Below are 26,081 nucleotides of genomic sequence, written 5' to 3'. Positions count from 1 at the left end.
GTGCATTTTCACCTTTTAAACTCTAGTCCTATTATCTTATTATCTAAATATAATTACCCTTTCATCGGCCGATTCCCTTGCCTCATATCCAAGTATATCTCTATGCATGGCTCACATATATGCGAATTGGATGCATGTTTTACACAGCACCCAAATTGTATAACATGCGAGTGTAACCGCCTTTTAATGGAGCCGGTTCATACGTCTGGGGTGGCTGCGGCGAAAATTTGAAAAGGGTTCTGTGCATTTTTGGGTTAGGTCAGGGATCATATAGGTTCCAGGAAACGTGTTAACCCCCATCTGGAGGAAACACTAATACTGAAGGGGAGGCCTAGAGGACCGCCTTTTAAGTGGTGGGGTTAACGTGTTTCGTCCTGAAAGACGGCTTGAGAAAATAGACCTCTTGCAAGAGTTTACACCACAAAATGTACTCAGCCAATGAGAGGTAACGACTCCCATTTGTATTTTAAAGGCCTAGAGGGCCGCCTTTTAAGTGGTGGGGTTAACGTGTTTCGTCCTGGAAGACGACTTGAGAAAACAGACCTCTTGCAAGAGAATAATAGACCTTCAAGTCTCCATACCACAAAATGTACTCAGTCAATGAAAGGTAATGACTCCATTTTTATTTTTCTCCTGCTATCAATGACCAACACAGTGCAACACTTCATCCATGTCTTTGGTGATCTTTGATCTCCTTATCAACTGTTTCTTACATGATGAAGATCAGCCATGGAGTATATCTGAGGTGTATATCAGGGTGTGCTTCTTCCCCACATGTCCAGCAACATTCATATACAAGACATTTCCCGCACTCACTAATACACCTTTAGGGTTGTGTAGGACCCCTGATGTACAGGAAGACAGGACTTCAGTGAGGAACAATTCCCTCACTCCGGATCGGAAAGTGGCTCCTCCCTCGTGTGAGATATCTGATGTGCATATAGTTTGGACTTCCGTGTAAAACTTTTACCGCACTCAGGACAGGAATGCGGCTTCTCACCTGTGTGGGACCTTTGATGTTTGACAAGGTCTGATTTTACTACGAAGCATTTACCGCATTCAGAACAGGAATACGGCTTCTCACCCGTGTGCAATTTCTGATGTATAGAAAGACTGGACTTCCTAGAAAAACATTTCCCGCACTCAGAACAGGAAAATGGCTTCACCTCCGTGTGAGACCTCTGATGTTTGACAAGGTCCGATTTTACTACGAAGCATTTACCGCATTCAGAACAGGAATACGGCTTCTCACCCGTGTGATATTTCTGATGTTTGAAAAGACAGGACTGCGATGAAAAACATTTCCCACACTCAGAACAGGTATACGGCTTTTCTCCTGTGTGAGACATTTGATGTGTGACAAGTTGTAATTTTCGTGCAAAACATTTCCCGCACTCAGGACAGGAATAAGGCTTCTCCCCCGTGTGAGATCTCTGATGGCTGTTAAGACCAAGCTTCCCTGAAAAACTTTTTCCGCACTCAGAACAAGAATACGGCTTTTCTTCTGTGTGAAATCTCTGATGTAGGGAAAGATGGGCTTTCTTTAAAAAACATTTCCCGCACTCAGGACAGGAATGTGGCTTCTCAACTGTGTGAGATCTTTTATGCTCATCGAGATTGAATTTAAAATAGAAACTCTTCCCGCACTCAGTACAGGAGAACCTCTTATCTGTTGGAAGGACGGCACCATCCCTCACAGTCTGAGGTTCCTCAGGATAAGAGGAATACGATGGTCCGGCACCGTCCCTCACAGTCTGAGGTTCCTCAGGATAAGAGGAATACGATGGTCCGGCACTGTCCCTCACAGTCTGAGGTTCCTCAGGATAAGAGGAATACGATGGTCCGGCACCGTCCCTCACAGTCTGAGGTTCCTCAGGATAAGAAGAATACGATGGTCCGGCACTGTCCCTCACAGTCTGAGGTTCCTCAGGATAAGAGGAATACGATGGTCCGGCACCGTCCCGCACAGTCTGAGGTTCCTCAGGATAAGAGGAATACGATGGTCCATCTACACTGTGTGGTGCCGGATGGACATTTGAGGTAGTCGGGTTTTCTCCTGGACTATACTGTGTGATGTCCTCATCTTCTACTTTACAGTCTGGAGACAAAGTGAGACAATCCTCTGAGGTTTTCCTCATCTCCCGTCCATCTACTAAAATAGAAATAAAAAGATTATTACTAGACATGAGCAGATTGGTTCCCCTAAACCAGGACTCCGCCCACATCAGGCAGCTTTGTCTCCGAGGATCTTACAATTCCCCCCTCAAGGTAACTAGTAAATGGGTCCTCTGATCTCCTACCAGTTCATTTCTTTATTCATGGACCTTAGTCAGAGAGTGAGGAAACAACGAGAACTGTCTTTTATAGGAGTGACAGTGATGAGGGGATCATAGGACGAGTGTCCCCACCCCCTCTATCACTCATTGCCATCTTCCCAACACAAGAAGTCCTGCACTTCCTTATTTAGTCCATGATTTAGTCATAAATAACAGCGGGGCTGAGCCCCACCAGAGGTCAGAGAGTGAGGATGGGGGGAGAACAACCAAGATGAAGACTGGACTGATCCTGAAGACAATATCTACTTCTGGGGAAGACCAAGGCAACGCATCAGATGGGCGTGGTTTGAGGATGTCACGTTAGGCGGAGTGGCCTCAAGTTACACTACTGCCCCGTACACACGGTCGGACATTGATCGGACATTCCAACAACAAAATCCTAGGATTTTTTCTGACGGATGTTGGCTCAAACTTGTCTTGCATACACACGGTCACACAAAGTTGTCGGAAAATCCGATCATTCTGAACGCGGTGACGTAAAACACGTAGGTTGGGACTATAAACGGGGCAGTAGCCAATAGCTTTCATCTCTATTTATTCTGAGCATGCGTGGCACTTTGTCCGTCGGATTTGTGTACACACGATCAGAATTTACGACAACGGATTTTGTTGTCGGAAAATTTTATATCCTGCTCTCAAACTTTGTGTGTCGGAATATCCGATGGAAAATGTGTGATGGAGCCCACACACGATCGGAATTTAGGACAAACAAGGTCCTATCACACATTTTACGTCGGAAAATCCGACCGTGTGTACGGGGCATAAGACTGATGCTTGGGGAATCTGCAGTGATTATGTGTATTCAATGTTGGATTGTTTTTTTAACCATGTGAGTGCTTTTCTATCTTATCCATTTAATACATATAACAGTGAGCACTATGTAGTCTCTTTATCTCTTCTTGAGTATATACTGACAAAGAGAAGTGCAGGCAGTATATGGCAGGAGCTGCGTCTGGCTACCTAAAGAGAAGACTCCATCTACATGGACCTGAAGGTGTGATTTCATGCTGGTTATGTCCTCTTGTTATTTAGCAATGGGGTCCATTTGAAGAGGTGAGAGCACACCTGGAGGTGTATGAGGGTATTGCAGAGTGGCGAAATATCAGCTTATTGTCTGTGACACGAGAAGGGTGGATTATGTTTTTGTTTTTATGTGCAACAGTGTGTGAATTGTGTAGATAGAATATATTTTATGTTTGAGCATAAGGAAGCACATGCACTACATTACCAAAAGTATTGGGACGCCTGCCTTTACACACATAAACTTTAATGACATCCCAGTCTTAGTCCGTAGGGTTCAATATTGAGTTGGCTCCGCCCTTTGCAGCTATAACAGCTTCAGCTCTTCTGGGAAGGCCGTCCACAAGGTTTAGGAGGGTGTCTATGGGAATGTTTGACCATTCTTCCAGAAGGGCATTTGTGAGGTCAGGCACTGATGTTGGACAAGAAGGTCTGGCTCGCAGTCTCTGCTCTAATTCATCCCAAAGGTGTTCTATCAGGTTGAGGTCAGGCAAGTTCCTCCACCTCAAACTCGCTTATCCATGTCTTTATAAGCCTTGCTTTGTGCACCGCTCCAAATCATTTGGTGGAGGGGGGTTAATGGTGTGGGGGTTGTTTTTCAGGGGTTGGGCTTGGCCCCTTAATTCCAGTTAAGGGAACTCTTAAGGCGTCATGAACAATTTCATGCTCGCAACTTTGTGGGAACAGTTTGGGGATGGCCCCTTCCTGTTCCAACATGACTGCCCACCACTGCACAAAGCAAGGGCCATAAGACTGATCCCCAACGCCCCACCCTACTCTGGACCAATCAGTGAGCAGTATGGGTGGAGAAATGTATTTAGTGTTAATGACCCACCTGTGCTGATCTCTGTAGGAATGTCCTCCTCTATAAATGTCCCCGTTATTCCATCCTCCTCCATAGACTGCTGATCATCCCTCACATACCTCTCTTCTTCTTCTGATTTAACTTCAACTTTTATATCAATTGGATCTCCACTCTAAATAAAAAAAAAACAAGACAGAATATCAACTATAAAATATAAGCTTTATTAATGTGACATCATAGAAGAAATCCACACATCGTCTACATGAGCTCCGTCCCACCAACCTTGTAACAGTGAGAGATGATGTGACCTTCCTGTGTGGAATCCCGGGAATACAGAGGACGGGGACATCTCTCTGGTGGGTTCCTGGTATTAGGTGGCTCCATCACATCCTTGTTTCCATCTGAAAACTCCTCCATCACTCCATACTCCTCATCCTCCTCTTTATACTCTTCTTTTACAACAATATTATCCTTGGGATTTTCATTCTGAAAGATATAATAAAACATTCATTGTAACAAACATGCTTGTAGATAAATCATAACTCCCGATATTTGTTACTCATCTACCTGATGATGGTGAGGGATGGTGTGATCTTCCTGTGTGGAATCCCAGGAATACAGAGGACGGGGACATCTCTCTGGTGGGTTCCTGTAGCTGGATGACTCCACCATGGTGTCCTGGTATAGATCTTGGTGTCCTTTTAGAAACTCAGACTCCATCGTCCCATCCTCCTCTTTTATTTCTTCTTTAATAACAATTTTAAACTCACTTGGGTTTCCAATCTGAAGATAAAATAAAAACGACATCAATGGTAACAATGCAGATAATGTACAGATCCTAATGATACTATCAGTGATTGTTCCTCATCTACCTGATGATGGTGAGGGATGGTGTGACCTTCCTGTGTGGAATCCCAGGAATACCGAGGACGGGGACATCTCTCTGGTGGGTTCCCATTACTGGATCCATCTGTAGGAAACACACACACTGACTGAATACATTGTTTCTATGTGTTTATCAGATGATGGGGGATCTAGGTGGAGCCTCCGTACTGCTCTCTCCTTTACAATAAAGTCTCCTCTTACCCGGTGATGTGAGGGGCGGCTGATTGTCCATCATGACGTCCTTGTAGAGATCCTTGTGTCCTTCTAAATACTCCCACTCCTCCATGGAGAAATAGACAGTGACATCCTGACACCTTATAGGAACCTGACACACACAATGATACAGTCACCATCCAGACACATCCCTTGTGTTGAACCTTCACAGATATCAGGAATAGCTGTTTTCCCTTTTCTACATGAAGTTTATAAAATACAAACATGTGCAATATAAATCCACCCACCACCATTCCATATTATAGTATAATCCGTATAGTATAGACTGATGAGGTGAGAAGGTGATTGGTGGGAAGGGTAACACATCTCCAAAAGAATAGAATGTTCCGGCCCTATAAGTTGGGGGATGTTCTGCCCCTGAAGGGGTTAATCTAGATTTCCACACTATATATTATTATTATACAGGATTTATATAGCGCCGACAGTTTACGCATGGCTTTACAACATTAGAGCAGACAGTACAATACAGGGGGGAATCAGAGGGCTCGGCTCATTAGAGCTTACAATCTAGGAGGGAGGGTCAAGTTATACAAAAGGGTAATAGCTGTGGGGGATGAGCTAATGGAGAAAATAGTGCAGTTGTTAGATGGAGGCAGGATAGGCTTCTCTGAAGGGGAAAGTTTTCAGGGATCGCCTAAAAGTGGATAAATTTGGAGACAGTCTGACAGATTGGGGTAGGGAATTCCAGAGGATGGGCAAGGCTCGGGGGAAGTCCTGGAGGCGGATATGGGAGGAGGTGATGAGGGAGCTAGAGAGCAGGAGGTCTTGGGAGGAACAGAGAGGGCGATTAGGTTGGTATTTTGAGACTAGGCTAGTGATGTAGATGGGGGCAGAGTTGTGGATGGCTTTGTAACTTATTTTTAGTATTTTGAATTTAATTAGTTGGGCGAGTGGCAGCCAATGGAGGGATTGGCAGAGAGGGGTAGCAGACACTGAATGGAGACCAATGGAGGGATTGGCAGAGAGGTGTAGCAGACACTGAATGGAGACCAATGGAGGCATTGGCAGAGAGGGGTAGCAGACACTGAGCGGTTTGTAAGGTGGATGAGTCTGGCAGCAGCATTCATGATGGACTGAAGGGGGGAGGAGTCTATTTAAAGGTAAGCCAATGAGGAGGGAGTTGCAGTAGTCAAGGTGAGAGATAACCAGGGAGTGAATCGGGAGCTTTGTGGTTTCATTGGTTAGAAAGGGACGTAGTTTAGAGATGTAGCGGAGGTTGAGGCGACAAGCTTTGGAAAGTGATTGGATGTGGGGCTGAAAGGAGAGTTCAGAATCCAGGATAACACCTAGCACCCTGACATGTGGGGACGGGTGGATGGTTGTGCCATTGCTCTTGACAGACAAGTCAGGGGAAGAGGCACGTGGGGGGGGAAATATTATAAGCTCGGTTTTGGACAAGTTGAGTTTGAGGAAGTGGTGTGACATCCATACAGATTTGTCGGTTAGTAAGTTAGTGATGTGTGAGGAGGCTGACGGAGTGAGTTGAGGGGTGGAGAGATATATTTGTGTGTCGTCAGCATAGAAATGATATTGAAAGCCGTGAGAGGCTATCAGCTGACCCAGGGAAGAGGTGTAGATTGAAGATAAAAGAGGTCCAAGAACAGAACCCTGGGGGACCCCGACAGAGAAGGGAAGAGGAGTGGAGGAAGTAGAATTGTAAGTGACACTGAAGGTGCGTTGGGATAGGTAGGATGAGATCCACTGAAGAGCACAGTCACGGAGACCGAGGGAGTAAGGTTTTTTTTTGAGGAGGGGGTGGTCAACCGTGTCAAAGGCAGCTGAAAGATCCAAAAAGGAGGAGTACAGAATAGTGTCCGTTGGTTTTTGCAGTTAGCAGGTCATTTGTGAGTTTTAGAAGAGCAGTTTCTGTGGAGTGTTGAGGGCGAAATCCAGATTGAAGGGGATCAGGAAGGTTGTTTTTAATGAGGTGGTCACTCCTCAGTTGGTTGTAAAACAGGCATTCAAGGGGTTAAGAGGAAAAGGGGAGCAAGGAGATAGGGCGTAGGTTGTTAAGATTGGAAGGGTCCAAGGACGGCTTTTTTTGTATGGGGGTGACCAGTGCATGTTTTAGAGCATTGGGGAAAATGCCAGAGGTGAGTCAGAGATTGAAGATGTGGGTTAGGATGGAGTCAGAGGGGGACCGTAGCATATGAGAGGGAATAGGGTCCAGCGGACAGGTGGTTAGGTGGGCGTTAAAAAGGAGTTTAGAAACTTTGTCTGTAGTAGCAGATTTGAATAAGAGGAGTGTCAGTTGTACCTGTTGACATGGGATCTTAACTGGGGGAGATACCTGTAGAGTGGAGATTTCATCACAGATTGTATCAATCTTGTTTTTGAAGTGATTAGCGATCTCCTGGGCAGTGAGTGGAGGACGAAGTAGAGAGTTGAAGGTAGAGAAGAGTTTACGGGGACTGGATGAGAAGGTGTTAATAAGAGTTGTAAAATAGGTTTGCTTGGCAGTGTGGAGGAAAGAATAGTATTTTTGGAGGGCAGATTTGTATTGGTTGAAGTCTTTGAGAGACTTAGTCTTGTGCAACAGACGCTCAAGAGCGCGACTACGTTTATTGAGAATTTTAGTGTCATCTGTTTGCCAAGGTTGTAGGGGTCGAGGCCTGATTCTGCGTGTAGTGAGGGGAGCGAGCTTGTCCAGGGTGGAGGACAGGGATTTGTTGTAGATGGAAGTGGCTTGGTTGGGGCAGGACAGGGGAGAGATTTTGTCATAGAGGTGGTCAGTAGCAGAGTAGAGGAGAGAGGAGTTGAAGTTTCTACGGGTGATGGTTAGGCGATTGGAGGGAAAGGTGGTGGAAGATAGGGGGAGAGAGAAACGAATAAGGTGATGGTCGGAGAGAGGAAAAGGATTGTTTGAGAAGTTGCATGGAGTGCATAGGTAGGAGAATACAAGGTCAAGGGTGTTGCCATCAGAGTGAGTAGAAGCCTGTACCCATTGCTTCAGGTCAAATGAAGAGGTTAGAAGTAGCAGGAGTGTTTGTATTAGCAGGGATGTTGAAATCACCGAGAAGGATTGTGGGAATATCCGAAGAGAGAAAGTAGAGTAGCCAGGCAGAAAACTCATCAAGGAAAGTCAATAATGGTCCAGGGGGGCGGTAGTTTACAGCAATTCTTAGGCAAGTAGGAGAGAATATACGTATACAGTGAGATTCAAATGATGAGAGGGAAAGAGAGGGAGGAGGGGTGTGAATAACCTGGAAGGTGCTCTGGGGGGATAGGAGGAATCCCACTCCACCTCCCTTGCGTCCATTAGGCCTAGGGGAGTGAGTCCAGTGAAGGCCACCCTGGGAGAGGGAAGCAGGAGAAGAGGTGTCAGATTCGTGGAGCCAGGTTTCGGTGACAGCAAGTGGATTAAAGGAATTAGTGACAAAGAGGTCATGAACAGCAGTGAGTTTGTTACAGACAGAGCGATCGTTCCAGAGGGCGCAGGAGAGAGGGAGGCTGGCGTTGGGAAGATGAGGAATGGAGACTAAATTGTGTAGATTGCGACTACTGCCAGAGGGTGTAGGGTGATGGTGATGGGTGTGTTGGGTACAGTTAAATAAGGGAGGCCCAGGGTTTGGGGAAATATCTCCAGCGGTTAAGAGAAGCAGAAAAAGTAAGGGAAGTAATATGAGAATATGATTTGTATGAGGGGACATGCTGCAGTATCCTGGGGAGTTTGTTAGCGAGTGGGCTTAGAGTTAGAAAGAGGTGATTAGTGCAGTAATAGGGGGAGGGGAGAAGTGAGGGTGATATGTACAGATTGTGGGGTGGAGCAGAGGGGTGAAGAGGAGAAAAGGAGGAGAGGTAAAGAGTGCATGTTTCAGAGAGGAAGGGGAGATCATTTGGAAATTACGTCACCTGCATTCTGCTGTGATTTGCTTTGTGCAAATCGTTGAAGTGCAAGAGCGGAAGTGCCACTTATTTAAAGAACCCAACTTCTTTAGAAGAACCCCCTGCAAGTGTTCCACCATAAAGAAGGCCTTGTTTTTATACTGTGATGGGTGTGGATTGAATCTGGCAATTAATCAATCAGGAGGTAAAATTAGTAGTGATGCACCGAATTTTCGGCTGCCGAAACATATCGGCCGAAAATGAAATCTTGACGATAATGGGGGCAGGGCCCCATCCCTGGAGCTGCCCATTATGAGGGTGTCCTTCTGGCGTGGCACGCCGCAGTCCTCTCCTCCTCCCTGCTGCGATCTCCGTAGTGTCACGGACCTTAACTACACAGACTGCTGTAACAATGTCCCGCCTCCTGTAACAGACGGCACACTGATCCAATGGTGGGACATTTAGTTAGTGTGACGTGATCACAGGAGGCGGAACATCGATACTGCAACCCGGGCAATTCAAATGCAGCTCCCTGACACACGGAGATCGCCGCTCGGATTCAGGAGCTGGCAAGCTGCATGACGGGCACAGGGGAGGCTGCATCCCATAGGCACATGTGTGCTGTATCTGAGGGGCAAACGCGGGCTGCATGACGGGCACTGGTGAGGCTGCATTGATCTACTGTATTATGTCTGCAGTCTTTGACCATCTCCTGTAATGTGTCTGCAGTCTCTGACCATCTCCTGTACCGTGTCTGCAGTCTCTGATCATCTCCTGTATTATGTCTGCAGTCTCTGACCATCTCCTGTACCGTGTCTGCAGTCTCTGACCATCTCCTGTACCGTGTCTGCAGTCTCTGACCATCTCCTGTACCGTGTCTGCAGTCTCTGATCATCTCCTGTACCGTGTCTGCAGTCTCTGATCATCTCCTGTACCGTGTCTGCAGTCTCTGATCATCTCCTGTACTGTGTCTGCAGTCTCTGATCATCTCCTGTACTGTGTCTGCAGTCTCTGATCATCTCCTGTACTGTGTCTGCAGTCTCTGATCATCTCCTGTACTGTGTCTGCAGTCTCTGATCATCTCCTGTACTGTGTCTGCAGTCTCTGATCATCTCCTGTACTGTGTCTGCAGTCTCTGATCATCTCCTGTACTGTGTCTGCAGTCTCTGATCATCTCCTGTACTGTGTCTGCAGTCTCTGATCATCTCCTGTACTGTGTCTGCAGTCTCTGATCATCTCCTGTACTATGTCTGCAGTCTCTGATCATCTCCTGTATTATGTCTGCAGTCTCTGATCATCTCCTGTATTATGTCTGCAGTCTCTGATCATCTCCTGTACCGTGTCTGCAGTCTCTGACCATCTCCTGTACTATGTCTGCAGTCTCTGATCATCTCCTGTACCGTGTCTGCAGTCTCTGATCATCTCCTGTATTATGCCTGCAGTCTATGATCATCTCCTGTACTATGTCTGCAGTCTCTGACCATCTCCTCTACTGTGTCTGCAGTCTCTGATCATCTCCTGTATTATGTCTGCAGTCTCTGATCGTCTCCTATAATATGTCTGCAGTCTCTGATCATCTCCTGTACTATGTCTGCAGTCTCTGATCATCTCCTGTACTATGTCTGCAGTCTCTGATCATCTCCTGTACTATGTCCCCAGTCTCTGATCATCTCCTGTACTATGTCCCCAGTCTCTAGTTTTCGGCCTAGTGTATTTTTCATTTTCGGTATTGGCACCAAAAAACCCATTCGGTGCACCCCTAAAAATTAGCCACACAGCTAGCAGAGCAAATCTTTCACACCACAATCAAACTGCAAGAGGACCAAAAGGCCAAAATTGTAAAGATAAGAGAACCCATGATTTAGATAAGACTTAATAGCTAAAAAAACATTGAAATAATGTGAGCATGGCTACAGATGGAGTTGAAACAGCGGCAACAAATAGATTTACCAAATATGCATTTGAGCAGTCAGTTAATGCTCAGTTTAAGGTAGATGGAAGTATAAATGCAGATTACCTGTGAAGAGAGAAGCAAATGTTCAGATGGATGGTGCAAGAGCGGAAGTGCCACTTATTTAATGAACCCCCCTTCTTTGGAAGAACCCCCTGCATATGTGTGTGTGTATATATATATATATATATATATATATATATAAATATATTTGTGTGTATCATCATCTGCTGGAGATAAAAGACATCACAGTGATTATGGAGGAAGAGGACGGACATGACGGGGGGTTACTGGGTGTAAATAGAAAATAAGATCTTATTACCTCCTCTGCTGCTCCTTCCAGGGAAGTCTCCTCGCTATTTCCTCATGACTCACGCTCTTCCTTTTTATATCTGACATCACTTCCTGTCTGTACCTGACATCACTTCCTGTCTTCCATAGAGACTTCCTGTCTCTATGGTAGAAGTGAGAAGATCACCACCTTGTGGAATTCAGAGGAACTGCATGCCAGGGAAACATCTCGTAGTGTGAACACGGCCTTGTGCTGTGTGTGTATGTACTGTATATCCTTATAGATGGGCTCATCTCCACTCCCACCAAGGGGGAGAGAAATATATTACTGCCGAGTCCAGCCTTTCTCAGCCAGGGTTCCTCCAAAGGTTTCCAGGGGTTCCTTGAGCAATGAACAATTTCTGTCTTTCTGTATCAATTGATATCAATGATCTGTAAGGGGGCAGTCTTCCTACTGATGATATAAGGGGGTCCTTCTCCCATTGATCACCACTGTAAGGGACCAGTACTCTGAGCATTGATTTAATGGGGTCCTTCTCCCATTGGTCACCAATGTAAGGAACTACTTCACTGATCACTGATATAAGGGGGTCCTTCTCCCATTGGTCACCAATAAAAGGTACCACTACACTGACCACTGATATAAGGTGGTCCTTTTACCATTGGTCACCAATGTAAGGGACCACTACACTGACCAACGATATAAGGGGGTCATTCTCCCATTGGTCACCAATGTAAGGAACTACTTCACTGATCACTGATATAAGGGGGTCCTTCTCCCATTGGTCACCAATAAAAGGTATCACTACACTGACCACTGATATAAGGTGGTCCTTTTACCATTGGTCACCAATGTAAGGGACCACTACACTGACCAACGATATAAGGGGGTCATTCTCCCATCGTCCCATGTTGGTTATGACTAAGGCCAGGCCATATAGTCTGAAACTTGTCAACTGACCACTGAGATGAATGTATTACAATCACTGATAAATGATAGGCTTGATGCTCCGTGTAGTTGTTAAAGTGTAGGGATGAGCCGAAAGTTAAATTCAAACTTTGGCTGTGTCGCCTCCCCCCCCCATGTTTGGCAGGAGCCGTGCATCATACATAAAGGCGATATTCCTACCGCTTCTATATAGGACAGCTTCCCACTTTCACTGCTTCCTAATGAAGAAGCAGTTGCATGCATCTTCTGGAATGTCTGACACCAATGATTGTGCTGAGGTTTGTGTGCGTCTTCATGACTCTCCCTTGTGACTCAGTTATGAAAGCATATTTTGTGGAATATATAATCTTGTCCACAATGAGTAGATTCAAATTTTAAGCCCCTCCCACAATTCTACCACTCCCCCAGTTCACCTCCAATTTATTTTCCTCGGGGTACGCCATGCTGAACCCCCTTTAGAAAAAAAAAAACGTTTTTAAAACTTTTTTTTGCATTGATCCATGTCCCCTGGGGCAGGACCCAGGTCCCCAAACACTTTTTATGACAATAACTTGCATATAAGCCTTTAAACTTAGCACTTTTGATTTTTCACGTTCGTGTCCCATAGAATTAAACGGTGTTCGCGTGTTCTGACAAATTTTTTGCCTGTTCCCATGTTCTGGTGCGAACCAAACTGGGGGGGTGTTCGGCTCATCCTTAGTGATGATCAAGCTGCACCTAATGTGGAACTGCTGGGAGTATATAAGTGTCCAGAGGCCACTACTTGGGGGGGGGGGGGGGACTCTGGTCCCGTTCCTGATACCCTGTCTGGTGGTCCCGTTCCTGATGCTCTGTCTAGTGGTCCCGTTCCTGATACCCTGTCTGGTGGTCCCGTTCCTGATGCTCTGTCTAGTGGTCCCGTTCCTGATACCCTGTCAGGTGGTCCCGTTCCTGATGCTCTGTCTAGTGGTCCCATTCCTGATGCTCTGTCTAGTGGTCCCGTTCCTGATGCTCTGTCTAGTGGTCCCGTTCCTGATGCTCTGTCTAGTGGTCCCGTTCCTGATACCCTGTCTGGTGGTCCTGTTCCTGATGCTCTGCCTGGTGATCCCGTTCCTGATACCGTCTGGTGGTCCCGTTCCTGATGCTGTCTAGTGGTCCCATTCCTGATGCTCTGTCTAGTGGTCCCATTCCTGATGCTCTGTCTAGTGGTCCCGTTCCTGATACCCTCTCTGGTGGTCCTGTTCCTGATGCTCTGTCTAGTGGTCCCCTTCCTGATACCCTGCCTGGTGGTCCAATTCCTGATGCCCTGCCTGTTGGTCCCGTTCCTGATGCTCTGCCTGGTGGTCCCGTTCCTGATGCTCTGCCTGGTGGTCCCGTTCCTGATACCCTGTCTGGTGGTTCCGTTCCTGATGCTCTGTCTAGTGGTCCTGTTCCTGATACCCTGTCTGGGTGTCCCTTTCATGATGCTCTGTTTAGTGGTCCTGTTCCTGATACCCTGTCTGGTGGTCCCTTTCCTGATACCCTGCCTGGTGGTCCCGTTCCTGATGTCCTGTCTGGTGGTCTCGTTCCTGATGCCCTGTATCCAATTCTCCAAGCCCGTGTATGACCCAGCCTGCCTGACCCTGCTATCCTGTCTGCTGCCACCTGCACCAGCTGCCTACCTGCCGGTCTTCCTGCTGAAGCCTTCTGATGACTTCTTCAGCCCAGCAAGGACATCCGCCTTGCTGCCTGAAAGACTTCCTGGCACTCGTGTGACTCTGCACTCCTTTGCCTTTTGTCCACACTATCAGAGGCCCGAGTCAGAGGTGTAAGAGAAGCCTTCCTCGTCCAATCAGGCTCTACTACCAGGTACGTGATACTCCATCTTCCACCCAGCTGCCCCTGCTGGCATGGCCCATGTCCATTTATGGAGTGGTCTTAGCCCCCTTCCAGCCAGCCTCTGAGGATCCATAAATATTCAAAGCAGCTCCTCCTAACCTCCACCCACTAATTCTAGAAGATTCTCCAACCTTCTAGACCAGGGGGAGGCACCAGAGAGCTGCCAGTTTGAGTCACCCAGCCCTGAACTCTAGTAAACCCTGACCCAACTTCCATAGCTCAGGCTTAGCCCTGAGCTAAATTATGTTTTTACCTTCTCTAACTTCTAATCCACACTACACGAACTGCTAGCAAATACTAAAGGGTGCTACACTTCGATCTGACAGTAAAGCTGTCAGTGAGGCCAGAAATCTGCTTTATGATTGGACACGATATGGATCCTTCAAATTTCCCACGCAGGGGTAGAAAACATAGTCCCAAAGCAAAAGTCCATCAAAACAAATGAAAGCCTCCCGGCTAAAAAATAGTCCTCACTTGGTCTGCTCCTGTGCTGCAGGCATGTTCCCTCACAGCCTGCTTCTCCTCTATCAGCACCACCACTGATTTACCCCGGTAAGGCAAAATTATACCTCAGGTGGGGAGCAAGGTGTGGCTAGTGCTTAACCCCTTGCTGCCTACAGACCTCTCACTGCCACCCATTTACCTTAAGAGCCTCAAGATTCTGTGTGGCAGATACACACCATCTATAACTGACAGGGGCTGTCCGTCACACAGAGTACGGGCAAACATGAGGATTAGATATTTTACAGGCGTGGCCAATGGTGGAAATTGCCAAACACCAAATTACGATGCTCAGGAAAACCTTCCCCCAACCTACCTACAATGGTGGAATCATTTGTCACAGAGACCAGCAGTACCCTTCTGGAGATATTCGGGTGAAGAATAAGTGCACTCTCAGACATCGTCACAGGGTTGGAACCTCTATGCAGCCACTGAATGGCTTCAATAGACTCACCACCATGTTGCCTGGTCTCCGATATTCCACCTGCAGCCCAGCACTGGCATGGTGGGTGCTGTCAGGTAGAGGAGAGAGAGACCAGAGAACATCCGCTCGCTGATCACCCCTAGTTAGAATGAACCCGGAAGTGATGTGTATTGGGTCACTTCCAGGTTTATTTTTATCATTTCTGGCCATTGTGGACGGAGAAGCTGTAAATGGAGCCCAGGCTGCTCTTCGTTATCTTCAGCAGAGGGCAGGAGAGACACGAGGGACTTATTAGACTATCATTAAAGAGAACCTCATAACAAAATGTTAACATATGGGGCGCTATTAGTTCATTATTGAATAGCAATAACACCACCATGTTGATTGGGTTCCGATATTCCACCTGCAGGCCCAACATTGGCATGGTGGGTGCTGTCAGGTGGAGGAGAGAAACCATCCGCTCGCTGATCACCCCCAGCTAGAGTGAAGTGTATTAGGTCACTTCCAGGTTTAGTTCTATCATTCCTGGCCGCTATGGCTGGAGAAGCTGTGAAGGGAGCCCAGTCTGATCTCCATTATCTTCAGTGGAGGGCAGGAGAGACATGAGGGACCTAATAGAACCTTCATGTCTCATTAAAGAGAACCTGCCACAACAAAATGCTAACATATGGGGGGGCTATTAGTCCATTATTTTATAGTTTATTATTTTTTACGGGTGCCTACATACGAAATGATGATTGCACTAATGTCCAAATTCAGTATTTTGGTTTTGAATCAGTAGTTGGTTTAACATTGTTGGTTTATGTTCTTCAATGTCTACTGTAGTCATAAGTACATGGGTATAATATCTCCGGGATTTGTAGGAAACCATGCCTGATGACGGGAACCAAGCGATCAATGTACAGAAGATTTGTTGGATGAGTGTGACAAGAATGAGCCCAGATGTGATCAATTCTGGCCATATTGTAACTAAGAGAGTGATTTCCTATGATTGTCAGCTCCATCTAGTGGCCATAATGAAGTATTTTTCCTGAAATACCTCCATCTGTAAAAAATATTGTGATTCAGAATTATGGACACTAGATGGAGGCAATGATCATAGGAAATCACTGAATTATATAAAATATGGACAATATTCATCACAGCTGGGCAAACCTGTGCCACATTCCATCAACTATTTGTTTTCTTATTCATAATAGACCTCTAAGTCTCCATACCACAAAATGTACTCAGCCAATGAGAGGTAATGACTCCATTTTTATTTTAAAAGGCCTAGAGGACCGCCTTTTAATCATTGGGGTTAACGCGTTTCGTCCTGGAAGACGTCTTGAGTAAAAATAGACCTCTTGAAAGAGTTTACACCACAAAATGTACTCAGCCAATGAGAGGTAATGACTCCATTTTTATTTTTCTCCTGCTATCAATGGCCAACACGGTACAACACTTCATCCATGTCTTTGGTGAGCTCTGATCTCCTTATCAACTGTTCCTTACATGATGAAGATCAGCCATGGAGTATATCTGAGGTGTATATCAGGGTGTGCTTCTTCCCCACATGTCCAGCAACATTCATATACAAGACATTTCCCGCACTCACTAATACACCTCGAGGGTTGTGTGGGACCCCTGATGTACAGGAAGACAGGACTTCAGTGAGGAACAATTCCCTCACTCAGGACAGGAATACGGCTTCTCCCCCCGTGTGAGATCTCTGATGTCTGGAAAGATAGGATTTCTGTGAAAAACATTTCCCGCACTCAGGACAGGAAAAAGGCTTCTCCTCCGTGTGAGACCTCTGATGTTTGACAAGGTCCGATTTTACTGTGAAACATTTCCCGCACTCAGAACAGGAATATGGTTTCTCACCCGTGTGCAACCTCTGATGTATAGAAAGACTGAACTTCCTAGAAAAACATTTCCCACACTCAGAACAAGAAAAAGGCTTCACCTCCGTGTGAGATAACTGATGTTTGACAAGGTCTGATTTTACTGCAAAACATTTCCCGCACACCAAACAAAAATACGGCTTTTCTTCTGTGTGAGATCTCTGATGTAGGGAAAGATTGGCTTTCTTTAAAAAACATTTCCCGCATTCAGAACAGGAATGCGGCTTCTCCCCCGTGTGCAATTTCTGATGCATAAAAAGACAGGACTTAGATGAGAAACATTTCCCGCACTCAGAACAGGAAAATGGCTTCTCCCCTGTGTGAGACATTTGATGTGTGACAAGTTGTAATTTTCGTACAAAACATTTCCCGCACTCAGGACAGGAATAAGGCTTCTCCCCCGTGTGAGATCTCTGATGGCTCTTAAGACTATTTGTTCCTGAAAAACATTTCCCGCACTCGGAACAAGAATACGGCTTTTCTTCTGTGTGACATCTCTGATGTAGGGAAAGATGGGCTTTCTTTAAAAAACATTTCCCGCACTCAGGACAGGAATGCGGCTTCTCAACTGTGTGAGCTCTTTTATGCTCATCAAGATTGAATTTAAAAAAGAAACACTTCCCGCACTCAGCACAGGGAAACCTCTTATCTGTTGGAAGGACGGCACCGTCCCTCACAGTCTGAGGTTCCTCAGGATAAGAGGAATACGATGGTCCGGCACCGTCCCTCACAGTCTGAGGTTCCTCAGGATAAGAGGAATACGATGGTCCGGCACCGTCCCGCACAGTCTGAGGTTCCTCAGGATAAGAGGAATACAATGGTCCGGCACCGTCCCGCACAGTCTGAGGTTCCTCAGGATAAGAGGAATACGATGGTCCGGCACCGTCCCGCACAGTCTGAGGTTCCTCAGGATAAGAGGAATACGATGGTCCATCTACACTGTGTGGTACCGGATGGACATTTGAGGTAGTCGGGTTTTCTCCTGGACTATACTGTGTGATGTCCTCATCTTCTACTTTACAGTCTGGAGACAAAGTGAGACAATCCTCTGAGGTTTTCCTCATCTCCCGTCCATCTACTAAAATAGAAATACAAAGATTATTACTAGACATGAGCAGATTGGTTCCCCTAAACCAGGACTCCGCCCACATCAGGCAGCTTTGTCTCTGAGGATCTTACAATTCCCCCCTCAAGGTAACTAGTAAATGGGTTCTGAGGAACTTTTATAGTATTTTAGGTAAAAACACCCAGCTATGTACTCAGGAGATGGAGACAGCTATGGTTCAGGCGTAGGGCAACTATGCAGCTGATCCCACCCAGCATAATCGGAAGCACTCAAGTTGGATGAGTAGGCCTGGCTCAGTCTCAGCTCTAATTCATCCCAAAGGTGTTCTATCGGGTTGAGGTCAGGACTCTGTGTAGGCCAGTTCCTCCACCCCAAACTCGCTCATTCATGTCTTTATGGACCTTGCTTTGTGCACTGTCCAAGACATTTTGTACAATTTCATGCTCCCAACTTTGTGGGAACAGTTTGGGGATGTCCCCTTCCTGTTCCAACATGACTGCGCACAAAGCAAGGTCCATAAAGACATGGATGAGCGAGTATGGGGTGGAGGAACTTGACTGCACTATATAGTCTATGTTGACTACAACATAGAGTGTATAGTACAGAGGTCAGGAGTATGTAATGTACAACATAGAGTATACAATGCAATAGTCAGAACTCATAATTGTGGTATTCAGTAATCAGTGGTGGATGAAATGATTACTGGAGACAAGTTGCAGAGGTCCCACACCGCTGCCTCCCATCTCCTGAGACTGCACTCAGTGACTTGGGTCTGAGACTATACAGACATATCCCTCCACCCGGCACAGCCAGCAAATAACAGAGCAAGTAACCCTGGGAGAATTCTTCTGTCAGAGGTCTTGCTATACCCTGGCATGGGTCAGAAGACTCAAGGTACATACCCCAGGTGCCTAGGCTGAGCAACACCTATGGTGAAAATCAACATTTTGCTGCCAGCTGAACCCCAGAATCTCCATAAATCCAGTCTAGATACATAAATTGTGTCTGCAGCACAGAGAAGGAAGATTATCCGAGAGAAATACAGGAATACAGGACGGGGAACACAGCTCAGGAAAGTGACCAGGGGATTACAGGCTGATATCACCCAGTCCCCGCCCTACTCTGGACCAATCAGTGAGCAGTATGGGTGGAGGAATGTATTTAGTGTTAATGACCCACCTGTGCTGATCTCTGTAGGAGTGTCCTCCTCTATAAATGTCCCCGTTATTCCATCCTCCTCCATAGACTGCTGATCATCCCTCACATACCTCTCTTCTTCTTCTGATTTCACCTCAAATTCTATATCGATTGGATCTCCACTCTAAACCAAGAAATATAATCTTTATTATTGCGGCATCACATAAGAAATCCACCCATCATCTCCATGAGCTTTGCCCCACCAACCTTGTAACATTGAGGGATGGTGTGACCTTCCTGTGTGGAATCCCGGGAATACAGAGGACGGGGACATCTCTCTGGTGGGTTTCTGTAGCTGGATGACTCCACCTTGGTGTCCTGGTGCAGATCTTTGTATATTTCCTCCATCATCCCATCCTCATCATCCTCCTCTTTTATCTCTTCTTTAACCTCAACTTTAGGATCTCTCAGGTTTCCACTCTGAATATAGAATAAAAATCACATCAATGGTAACAATTCAGATAATGTACAGATTCTAATGATACTATCAGTGATTGTTCCTCATCTACCTGATGATGGTGAGGGATGGTGTGATCTTCCTGTGTGGAATCCCGGGAATACAGAGGACGGGGACATCTCTCTGGTGAGTTCCAAGTATTTGGTGACTCCATCATATTCTTGCGTCCCTCTGAAAACTCCATCACTCCATACTCCTCATCTTCCTCTTTATACTCTTCTTTTACAACAATATTATCCTTAGGGGTTTCAGTATGAAAAAATAAAACATTCATTGTAACAAACACACTTGTATATGAATCATAACTACCAATATTTGTTCCTCATCTACCTGATGACGGTGAGGGATGGTGTGATCTTCCTGTGTGGAATCCCGGGAATACAGAGGATGGGGACATCTCTCTGGTGGGTTTCTGTAGCTGGATGACTCCACCATGGTGTCCTGGTGCAGATCGTTTTGTTCTTTGGGAACCTGCAACTCCTCCATCACCCCATCCTCATCATCCTCCTCTTTATACTCTTCTTTAACCTCAACTTTAAGATCTCTCAGGTTTCCACTCTGAATATAGAATAAAAATGACATCAATGGTAACAATGCAGATAATGTACAGATCCTAATGATACTATCAGTGATTGTTCCTCATCTACCTGATGATGGTGAGGGATGGTGTGACCTTCCTGTGTGGAATCCCGGGAATACAGAGGACGGGGACATCTCTCTGGTGGGTTCCCATTACTGGATCCATCTGTAGGAAACACACACACTGACTGAATACATTGTTTCTATGTGTTTATCAGATGATGGGGGATCTAGGTGGACCCTCCGTACTGCTCTCTCCTTTACAATAAAGTCTCCTCTTACCCGGTGATGTGAGGGGCGGCTGATTGTCCATCATGACGTCCTTGTAGAGATCCTTGTGTCCTTCTAAATACTCCCACTCCTCCATGGAGAAATAGACAGTGACATCCTGACACCTTATAGGAACCTGACACACACAATGATACAGTCACCATCCAGACACATCCCTTGTGTTGAACCTTCACAGACATCAGGAATAGTTATTTTCCCTCTTCTACATAAAGTTTATAAAATATAAACATACATAATATAATCACACCCCCCAACACTGCCACCACATCCCATATCACATAATTCGTTAGTATAGACTGATGAGGTGAGAAGGTGATTGGTGGGAAAGGTGACACATCTCCAAAATGAAAAGAATATTCTGCCCCTGAAGGGGGTAATCTAGGTTTCCACACTATATATGTGTGTATCATCATCTGCTGGAGATAAAAGACATCACAGTGACTATGGAGGAAGAGGACGGACATGACGGGGGGTTACTGGGTGTAAATAGAAAATAAGATCTTATTACCTCATTTACTGCCACTTCCAGCGATGTCTCCTCTCTACTTCCTCCAGACTCACCTCTCACCCAGAACTTCCTATTTATAACCTGACATCACTTCCTTTCTTCCATAGAGACTTCCTGTCTCTATGGTAGAAGTGAGATCACCACCTTGTGGAGCTCAGAGGAACTGCAGCCCCAAGAAACGTCTCGTAGGGTGTCTCTCAGTAACAACTGACCATCAATTATCTATAAGGGGTGAAGTCTTCCCACTGCTGACAATGTAAAAATGTCCTTCTCCCATTGGTCACCAATGTAAGGGACCAATATACTGACCACTGATATAAGGGGGTCCTTTCCCCATTGGTCACCAATGTAAGGGACCAATACACTGACCACTGATATAAGGAGGTCATTCTCCCATTGTTCCACAATGTAAGGGACCACTACACTGACCACTGATATAAGGGGGTCCTTCTCCCATTTTTCACCAATGTAAGTGCAGCTGTCGTCGTGGATTTACAACGGGGACATTTTTTGAAATTTTTTGAAATTTTTTAAATATATGAATTGCCAAAAAACTGTTTTATTTTTGACACTTTTTTGGTGAATGAGTAGCAGTACAATGTACTGCTACTCATTCACATGGGGCAGGATATGGGAGCCCCTTGTTAAAGGGGGCTTCCAGATTCCAATAAGCCCCCTGCCCACAGACCCCCACATACACCGCCCCAAAAGCACCCCCCCACTTTGAGAGCATGTGGTATGGTTCAGGAGAGGGGACGCTCACTCATGCCCCCCTTTTCCCCTTCTTTTCATGCCCAGATAAGGGTCTGGGGTTTTGGGGGGAACCCCCATGCTCTTTTTATAATACTTCCTATTGCCGGCAATGTTTTTTTTAAATCTTTTTTTCATTTATACATTTTTTTTCCATTGTTAAGGACGTGGCGGTTGGCTTCCCAGCCCAGCTCCTTAACAATCTATTGACTGTGCGATCGGCTGGCCAACATCCCACCGAGAGCACAGAAAATTCAGGTGTTCAGCAAACACCCAAACGGGTAATGTTAGGGCCGAACTTATGCTCGGCCTGAATCCTTCGCCCCATCCCTATATATGATAACTCCTGACCACTGCACTCTGTACCCTGTGCTGTATATAATATAATCCTGACCACTGCACTCTGTACACAGGGCTGTATATGATATAATCCTGTCTAGGGAAGAGCCGAACACCTCCCGGTTCGGTTCGCACCAGAACTTGTGAACAGGCAAAAAATTCATTTGAACACCCAAACACCGTTAAAGTCTATGGGACACGAACATGAATAATCAAAAGTGCTCATTTTAAAGGCTTATATGCAAGTTATTGTCATAAAAAGTATTTGGGGACCCGGGTCCTGCCCCAGGGGACATGGATCAATGCAAAAAAAAGTTTTATAAAGGGCCATTTTTTCGGGAGCAGTGATTTTAATAATGCTTACAATGAAACAACAAAAGTGTAATATCCCTTTAAATTTCGTACCTGGGGGGTGTCTATAGTATGCCTGTAAAGGGGCGCATGTTTCCTGTGTTTAGAACAGTCTGACAGCAAAATGACATTTCAAAGGAAAAAAGTCATTTAAAACTACTCGCGGCTATTAATGAATTGTCGGTCCAACAATACACATAAAGGTTCATTGATAAAAACGGCATGGGAATTCCCCACAGGGGAACCCCGAACCAAAATTAAAAAAAAAAAAATGACGTGGGGGGTCCCCCTAAATTCCATACCAGGCCCTTCAGGTCTGGTATGGATTTTAAGGGGAATCCCGCGCCCAAATTTTTTTAAAAAATGGTGTGGGGTCCCCCCAAAAATCCATACCAGACCCTTATCCGAGCACGCAACCTGGCAGGCCGCAGGAAAAGAGGGGGGGACGAGAGAGCGCCCCCCCTCCTGGACCGTACCAGGCCACATGCCCTCAACATTGGGAGGGTGCTTTGGGGTAGCCCCCCAAAACACCTTGTCCACATGTTGATGGGGACAAGGGCCTCATCCCCACAACCCTTGCCCGGTGGTTGTGGGGGTCTGCGGGTGGGGAGCTTATCGGAATCTGGAAGCCCCCTTTAACAAGGGGACCCCCAGATCCCGGCCCTCCCCCCTGTGTGAAATGGTAAGGGGGTACAAAAGTACCCCTACCATTTCACAAAAAAACTGTCAAAAATGTTAAAAATGACAAGAGACAGTTTTTGACAATTCCTTTATTTAAATGCTTCTTCTTTCTTCTATCTTCCTTCGGTTTCTTCCTCCATCTTCTTCTGGTTCTTCTGGTTCTTCCTCCGGTGTTCTCGTCCGGCATCTCTTCTGCAGCGTCTTCTTCCCTTCTTCTCCTCGGGCCGCTCCGCATCCATGATGGCATGATGGGAGGCTCCCGCTGTGTGACGCTTCTCCTCTTCTGACGATTCATTAATAATGGAGGGCGGGGCCTCCTGGTGACCCCGCCCCCCTCTGACGCACGGGGACTTCCCTGTGGCATTCCCTGTGACGTCAGAGGGGGCGGACAGGGAAGTCACCATGCGTCAGAGGGGGGCGGGGTCATTGGGTGGCCCCGCCCTCCGTTATCTAAGAAGAGGAGAAGCGTCACACAGCGAGAGCCTCCCATCATGGTCGGATGCGGAGCTGCCCAGAAGACAGAAGACGCCGGCGCAGCGGAGAAAGATGCCGGACGAGAACACCGGAGGAAGAACCAGAAGAAGAAAAAGATGGAGGAAGAAACCGAAGGATGATAGAAAGAAGATAGAAGATAGAAGAAAGAAGAAAGAAGAAGCATTTAAATAAAGGAATTGTCAAAAACTGTCTCTTGTCATTTTTAACATTTTTGACACTTTTTTGTGAAATGGTAGGGGGGGCCGGGATTTGGGGGTCCCCTTGTTAAATGGGGCTTCCAGATTCCGATAAGCCCCCCGCCCGTAGACCCCCACAACCACCGGGCAAGGGTTGTGGGGATGAGGCCCTTGTCTTCATCAACATGGGGACAAGGTGTTTTGGGGGGCTACCCCAAAGCACCCTCCCAATGTTGAGGGCATGTGGCCTGGTACGGTTCAGGAGGGGGGGCGCTCTCTCGTCCCCCCCTCTTTTCCTGCAGCCTGCCAGGTTGCGTGCTTGGATAAGGGTCTGGTATGGATTTTTTGGGGAGACCCCACGCCATTTTTTTTTTTTAATTTTGGCCGGGGTTCCCCTTAATATCCATACCAGACCTGAAGGGCCTGGTATGGAATTTAGGGGTACCCCCACGTCATTTTTTTTTTTTAATTTTGGTTCGGAGTTCCCCTGTGGGGAAATCCCATGCCGTTTTTATCAACGAACCTTTATGTGTATTGTCGGACCGGCAATTCATTAATAGCCGCGAGTAGTTTTAAATGACTTTTTTTCCTTTGAAATGTCATTTTGCTGTCAGACTGTTCTAAACACAGGAAACATGCGCCCCTTTACAGGCACACTATAGACACCCCCCAGGTACGAAATTTAAAGGAATATTACACTTTTATTGTTTCACTTTAAGCATTATTAAAATCACTGCTCCCGAAAAAACAGCTGTTTTTAAAACTTTTTTTGCATTGATCCATGTCCCCTGGGGCAGGACCCGGGTCCCCAAACACTTTTTATGACAATAACTTGCATATAAGCCTTTAAAATTAGCACTTTTGATTTCTCCCATAGACTTTTAAAGGGTGTTCCGCGGCTTTCGAATTTGCCGCGAACACCCCAAATTGTTCGCTGTTCAGCGAACTGGCGAACAGCCGATGTTCGAGTCGAACATGAGTTTGACTCGAACTCGAAGCTCATCCCTACTCCTGACCACTGCACTCTGTACCCTGGGCTGTATATGATATACTCCTGACCCCTACATCCTTTAGGCTGAGTTTACACTAGTACAAATTGGATGTGGGTTTCCCCGCATTCAATTCTCATGAGAGGAGATTGTGACCGGCTCTCTATGGAAGTCAGTTCAGATATATCCATTGCGGCTGAGGAGCGAATTGCACAGGAGTCCTTTGCGTCTTTGGCTCCATTTTATAGCTGAATTCAGGCAAAAATTCTGTCTTGATTCGCCCCTAAAACAGAGAACAGGGACGCACCGGACCCCTGCTGCGAGCCGCATCTGCGTTTAGTGTGAACCCAGCCTTATGCCATATTGTAGAACAGATGCTGGTTGCTCAGTGGTCAGGATGTTATTGAAGATCTTCCTGAAGGTCGGCTGTGTGTAGAAAAGCATATCTGATGGAAGAGTTCCATTTTTACCAATAATTGTGCTGAGGTTTGTGTGTGTCTTCATGACTCTCCCTTGTGGCTCAGCCATTACAGCATATTTTGTGGGTACAAGGACTGTGGAATATGTAATCTTGTGCACAATGAGTAGGTTCAAGTGTTAAGCCCCTCCCACTGTTAGTGCAATTTTATCAAACCTTCAATTCCCCTCCTATCTATTTTCCTTTGGGTATGCAATGCTGAACCCCCCTCAGAAAACAATACCTACAGCCCTGTGCTGTACTGTCTGGAGCACGTTGGTGGATCCCTTATGTAGAGCACCCCCTAAGGAGCCGCAGATGAACTGGGATCCCCCACTTCTGCACAGCCAGGCACACAAATCTTCACAAGCACCCCAGAGTCAGAGAACAGTCCGCGTCCCACGCTAATCCAATATCTTGGATTGGGGTGGGAGGTTATGGGATGCCCACTTGACAGAAAAACTTCAGGGACACCTTCCATTATACAGTCTCCTTCACTTGTCTCTGGCACACACTTGCTGGCACCAGCTGATTTGCTGTAGGCTCCCAGTCAGATTGAAGCAGTAGCCCTTTACAGGCAGGAATTCTTAGCCCCTTGTGGTGTAGCAAAAATACAGGGAACAACTTGTACTTCTCCTCTGTGGCTACTGGTCTCAGCACCACCACTTCAGGCACTGCCAACCCACCTGGCTGCAGCTGCCCCTTTCATTAGCCCAGTCAGGCTCTCTTTCCACACCAGTCCTCCAGCCATACTCTTTAACAGCCCACCAGGCTGACTCTC

At 46.4% G+C, this 26,081-nt stretch overlaps 2 protein-coding genes across 2 annotated transcripts in view; both read right to left on the bottom strand.

Moving 5' to 3' along the window:
- Positions 1-26,081, bottom strand: part of LOC141104900 (uncharacterized) — an 83,748-nt gene that overhangs the window by 46,127 nt on the left and 11,540 nt on the right. The window lies entirely within an intron of this gene.
- LOC141105474 (uncharacterized) overlaps positions 1-26,081 on the bottom strand; it is a 73,778-nt gene that overhangs the window by 38,599 nt on the left and 9,098 nt on the right. Inside the window, exons 2-4 of the mRNA XM_073595325.1 lie at positions 16,760-18,109; positions 4,831-4,944; positions 892-2,210 (exon numbers count right to left, since the gene is read on the bottom strand). Coding sequence (XP_073451426.1) covers positions 892-2,210; positions 4,831-4,944; positions 16,760-18,109 — 2,783 coding nt within the window. The remainder of the gene's footprint in view (positions 1-891; positions 2,211-4,830; positions 4,945-16,759; positions 18,110-26,081) is intronic.

Source organism: Aquarana catesbeiana, linkage group LG08, assembly GCF_042186555.1.
Source record: "Aquarana catesbeiana isolate 2022-GZ linkage group LG08, ASM4218655v1, whole genome shotgun sequence".
Lineage (NCBI taxonomy): Eukaryota > Metazoa > Chordata > Amphibia > Anura > Ranidae > Aquarana > Aquarana catesbeiana.
Note: the sequence above shows the minus strand (reverse complement) of the source record. Positions and strands in the feature narration are given on the sequence as shown.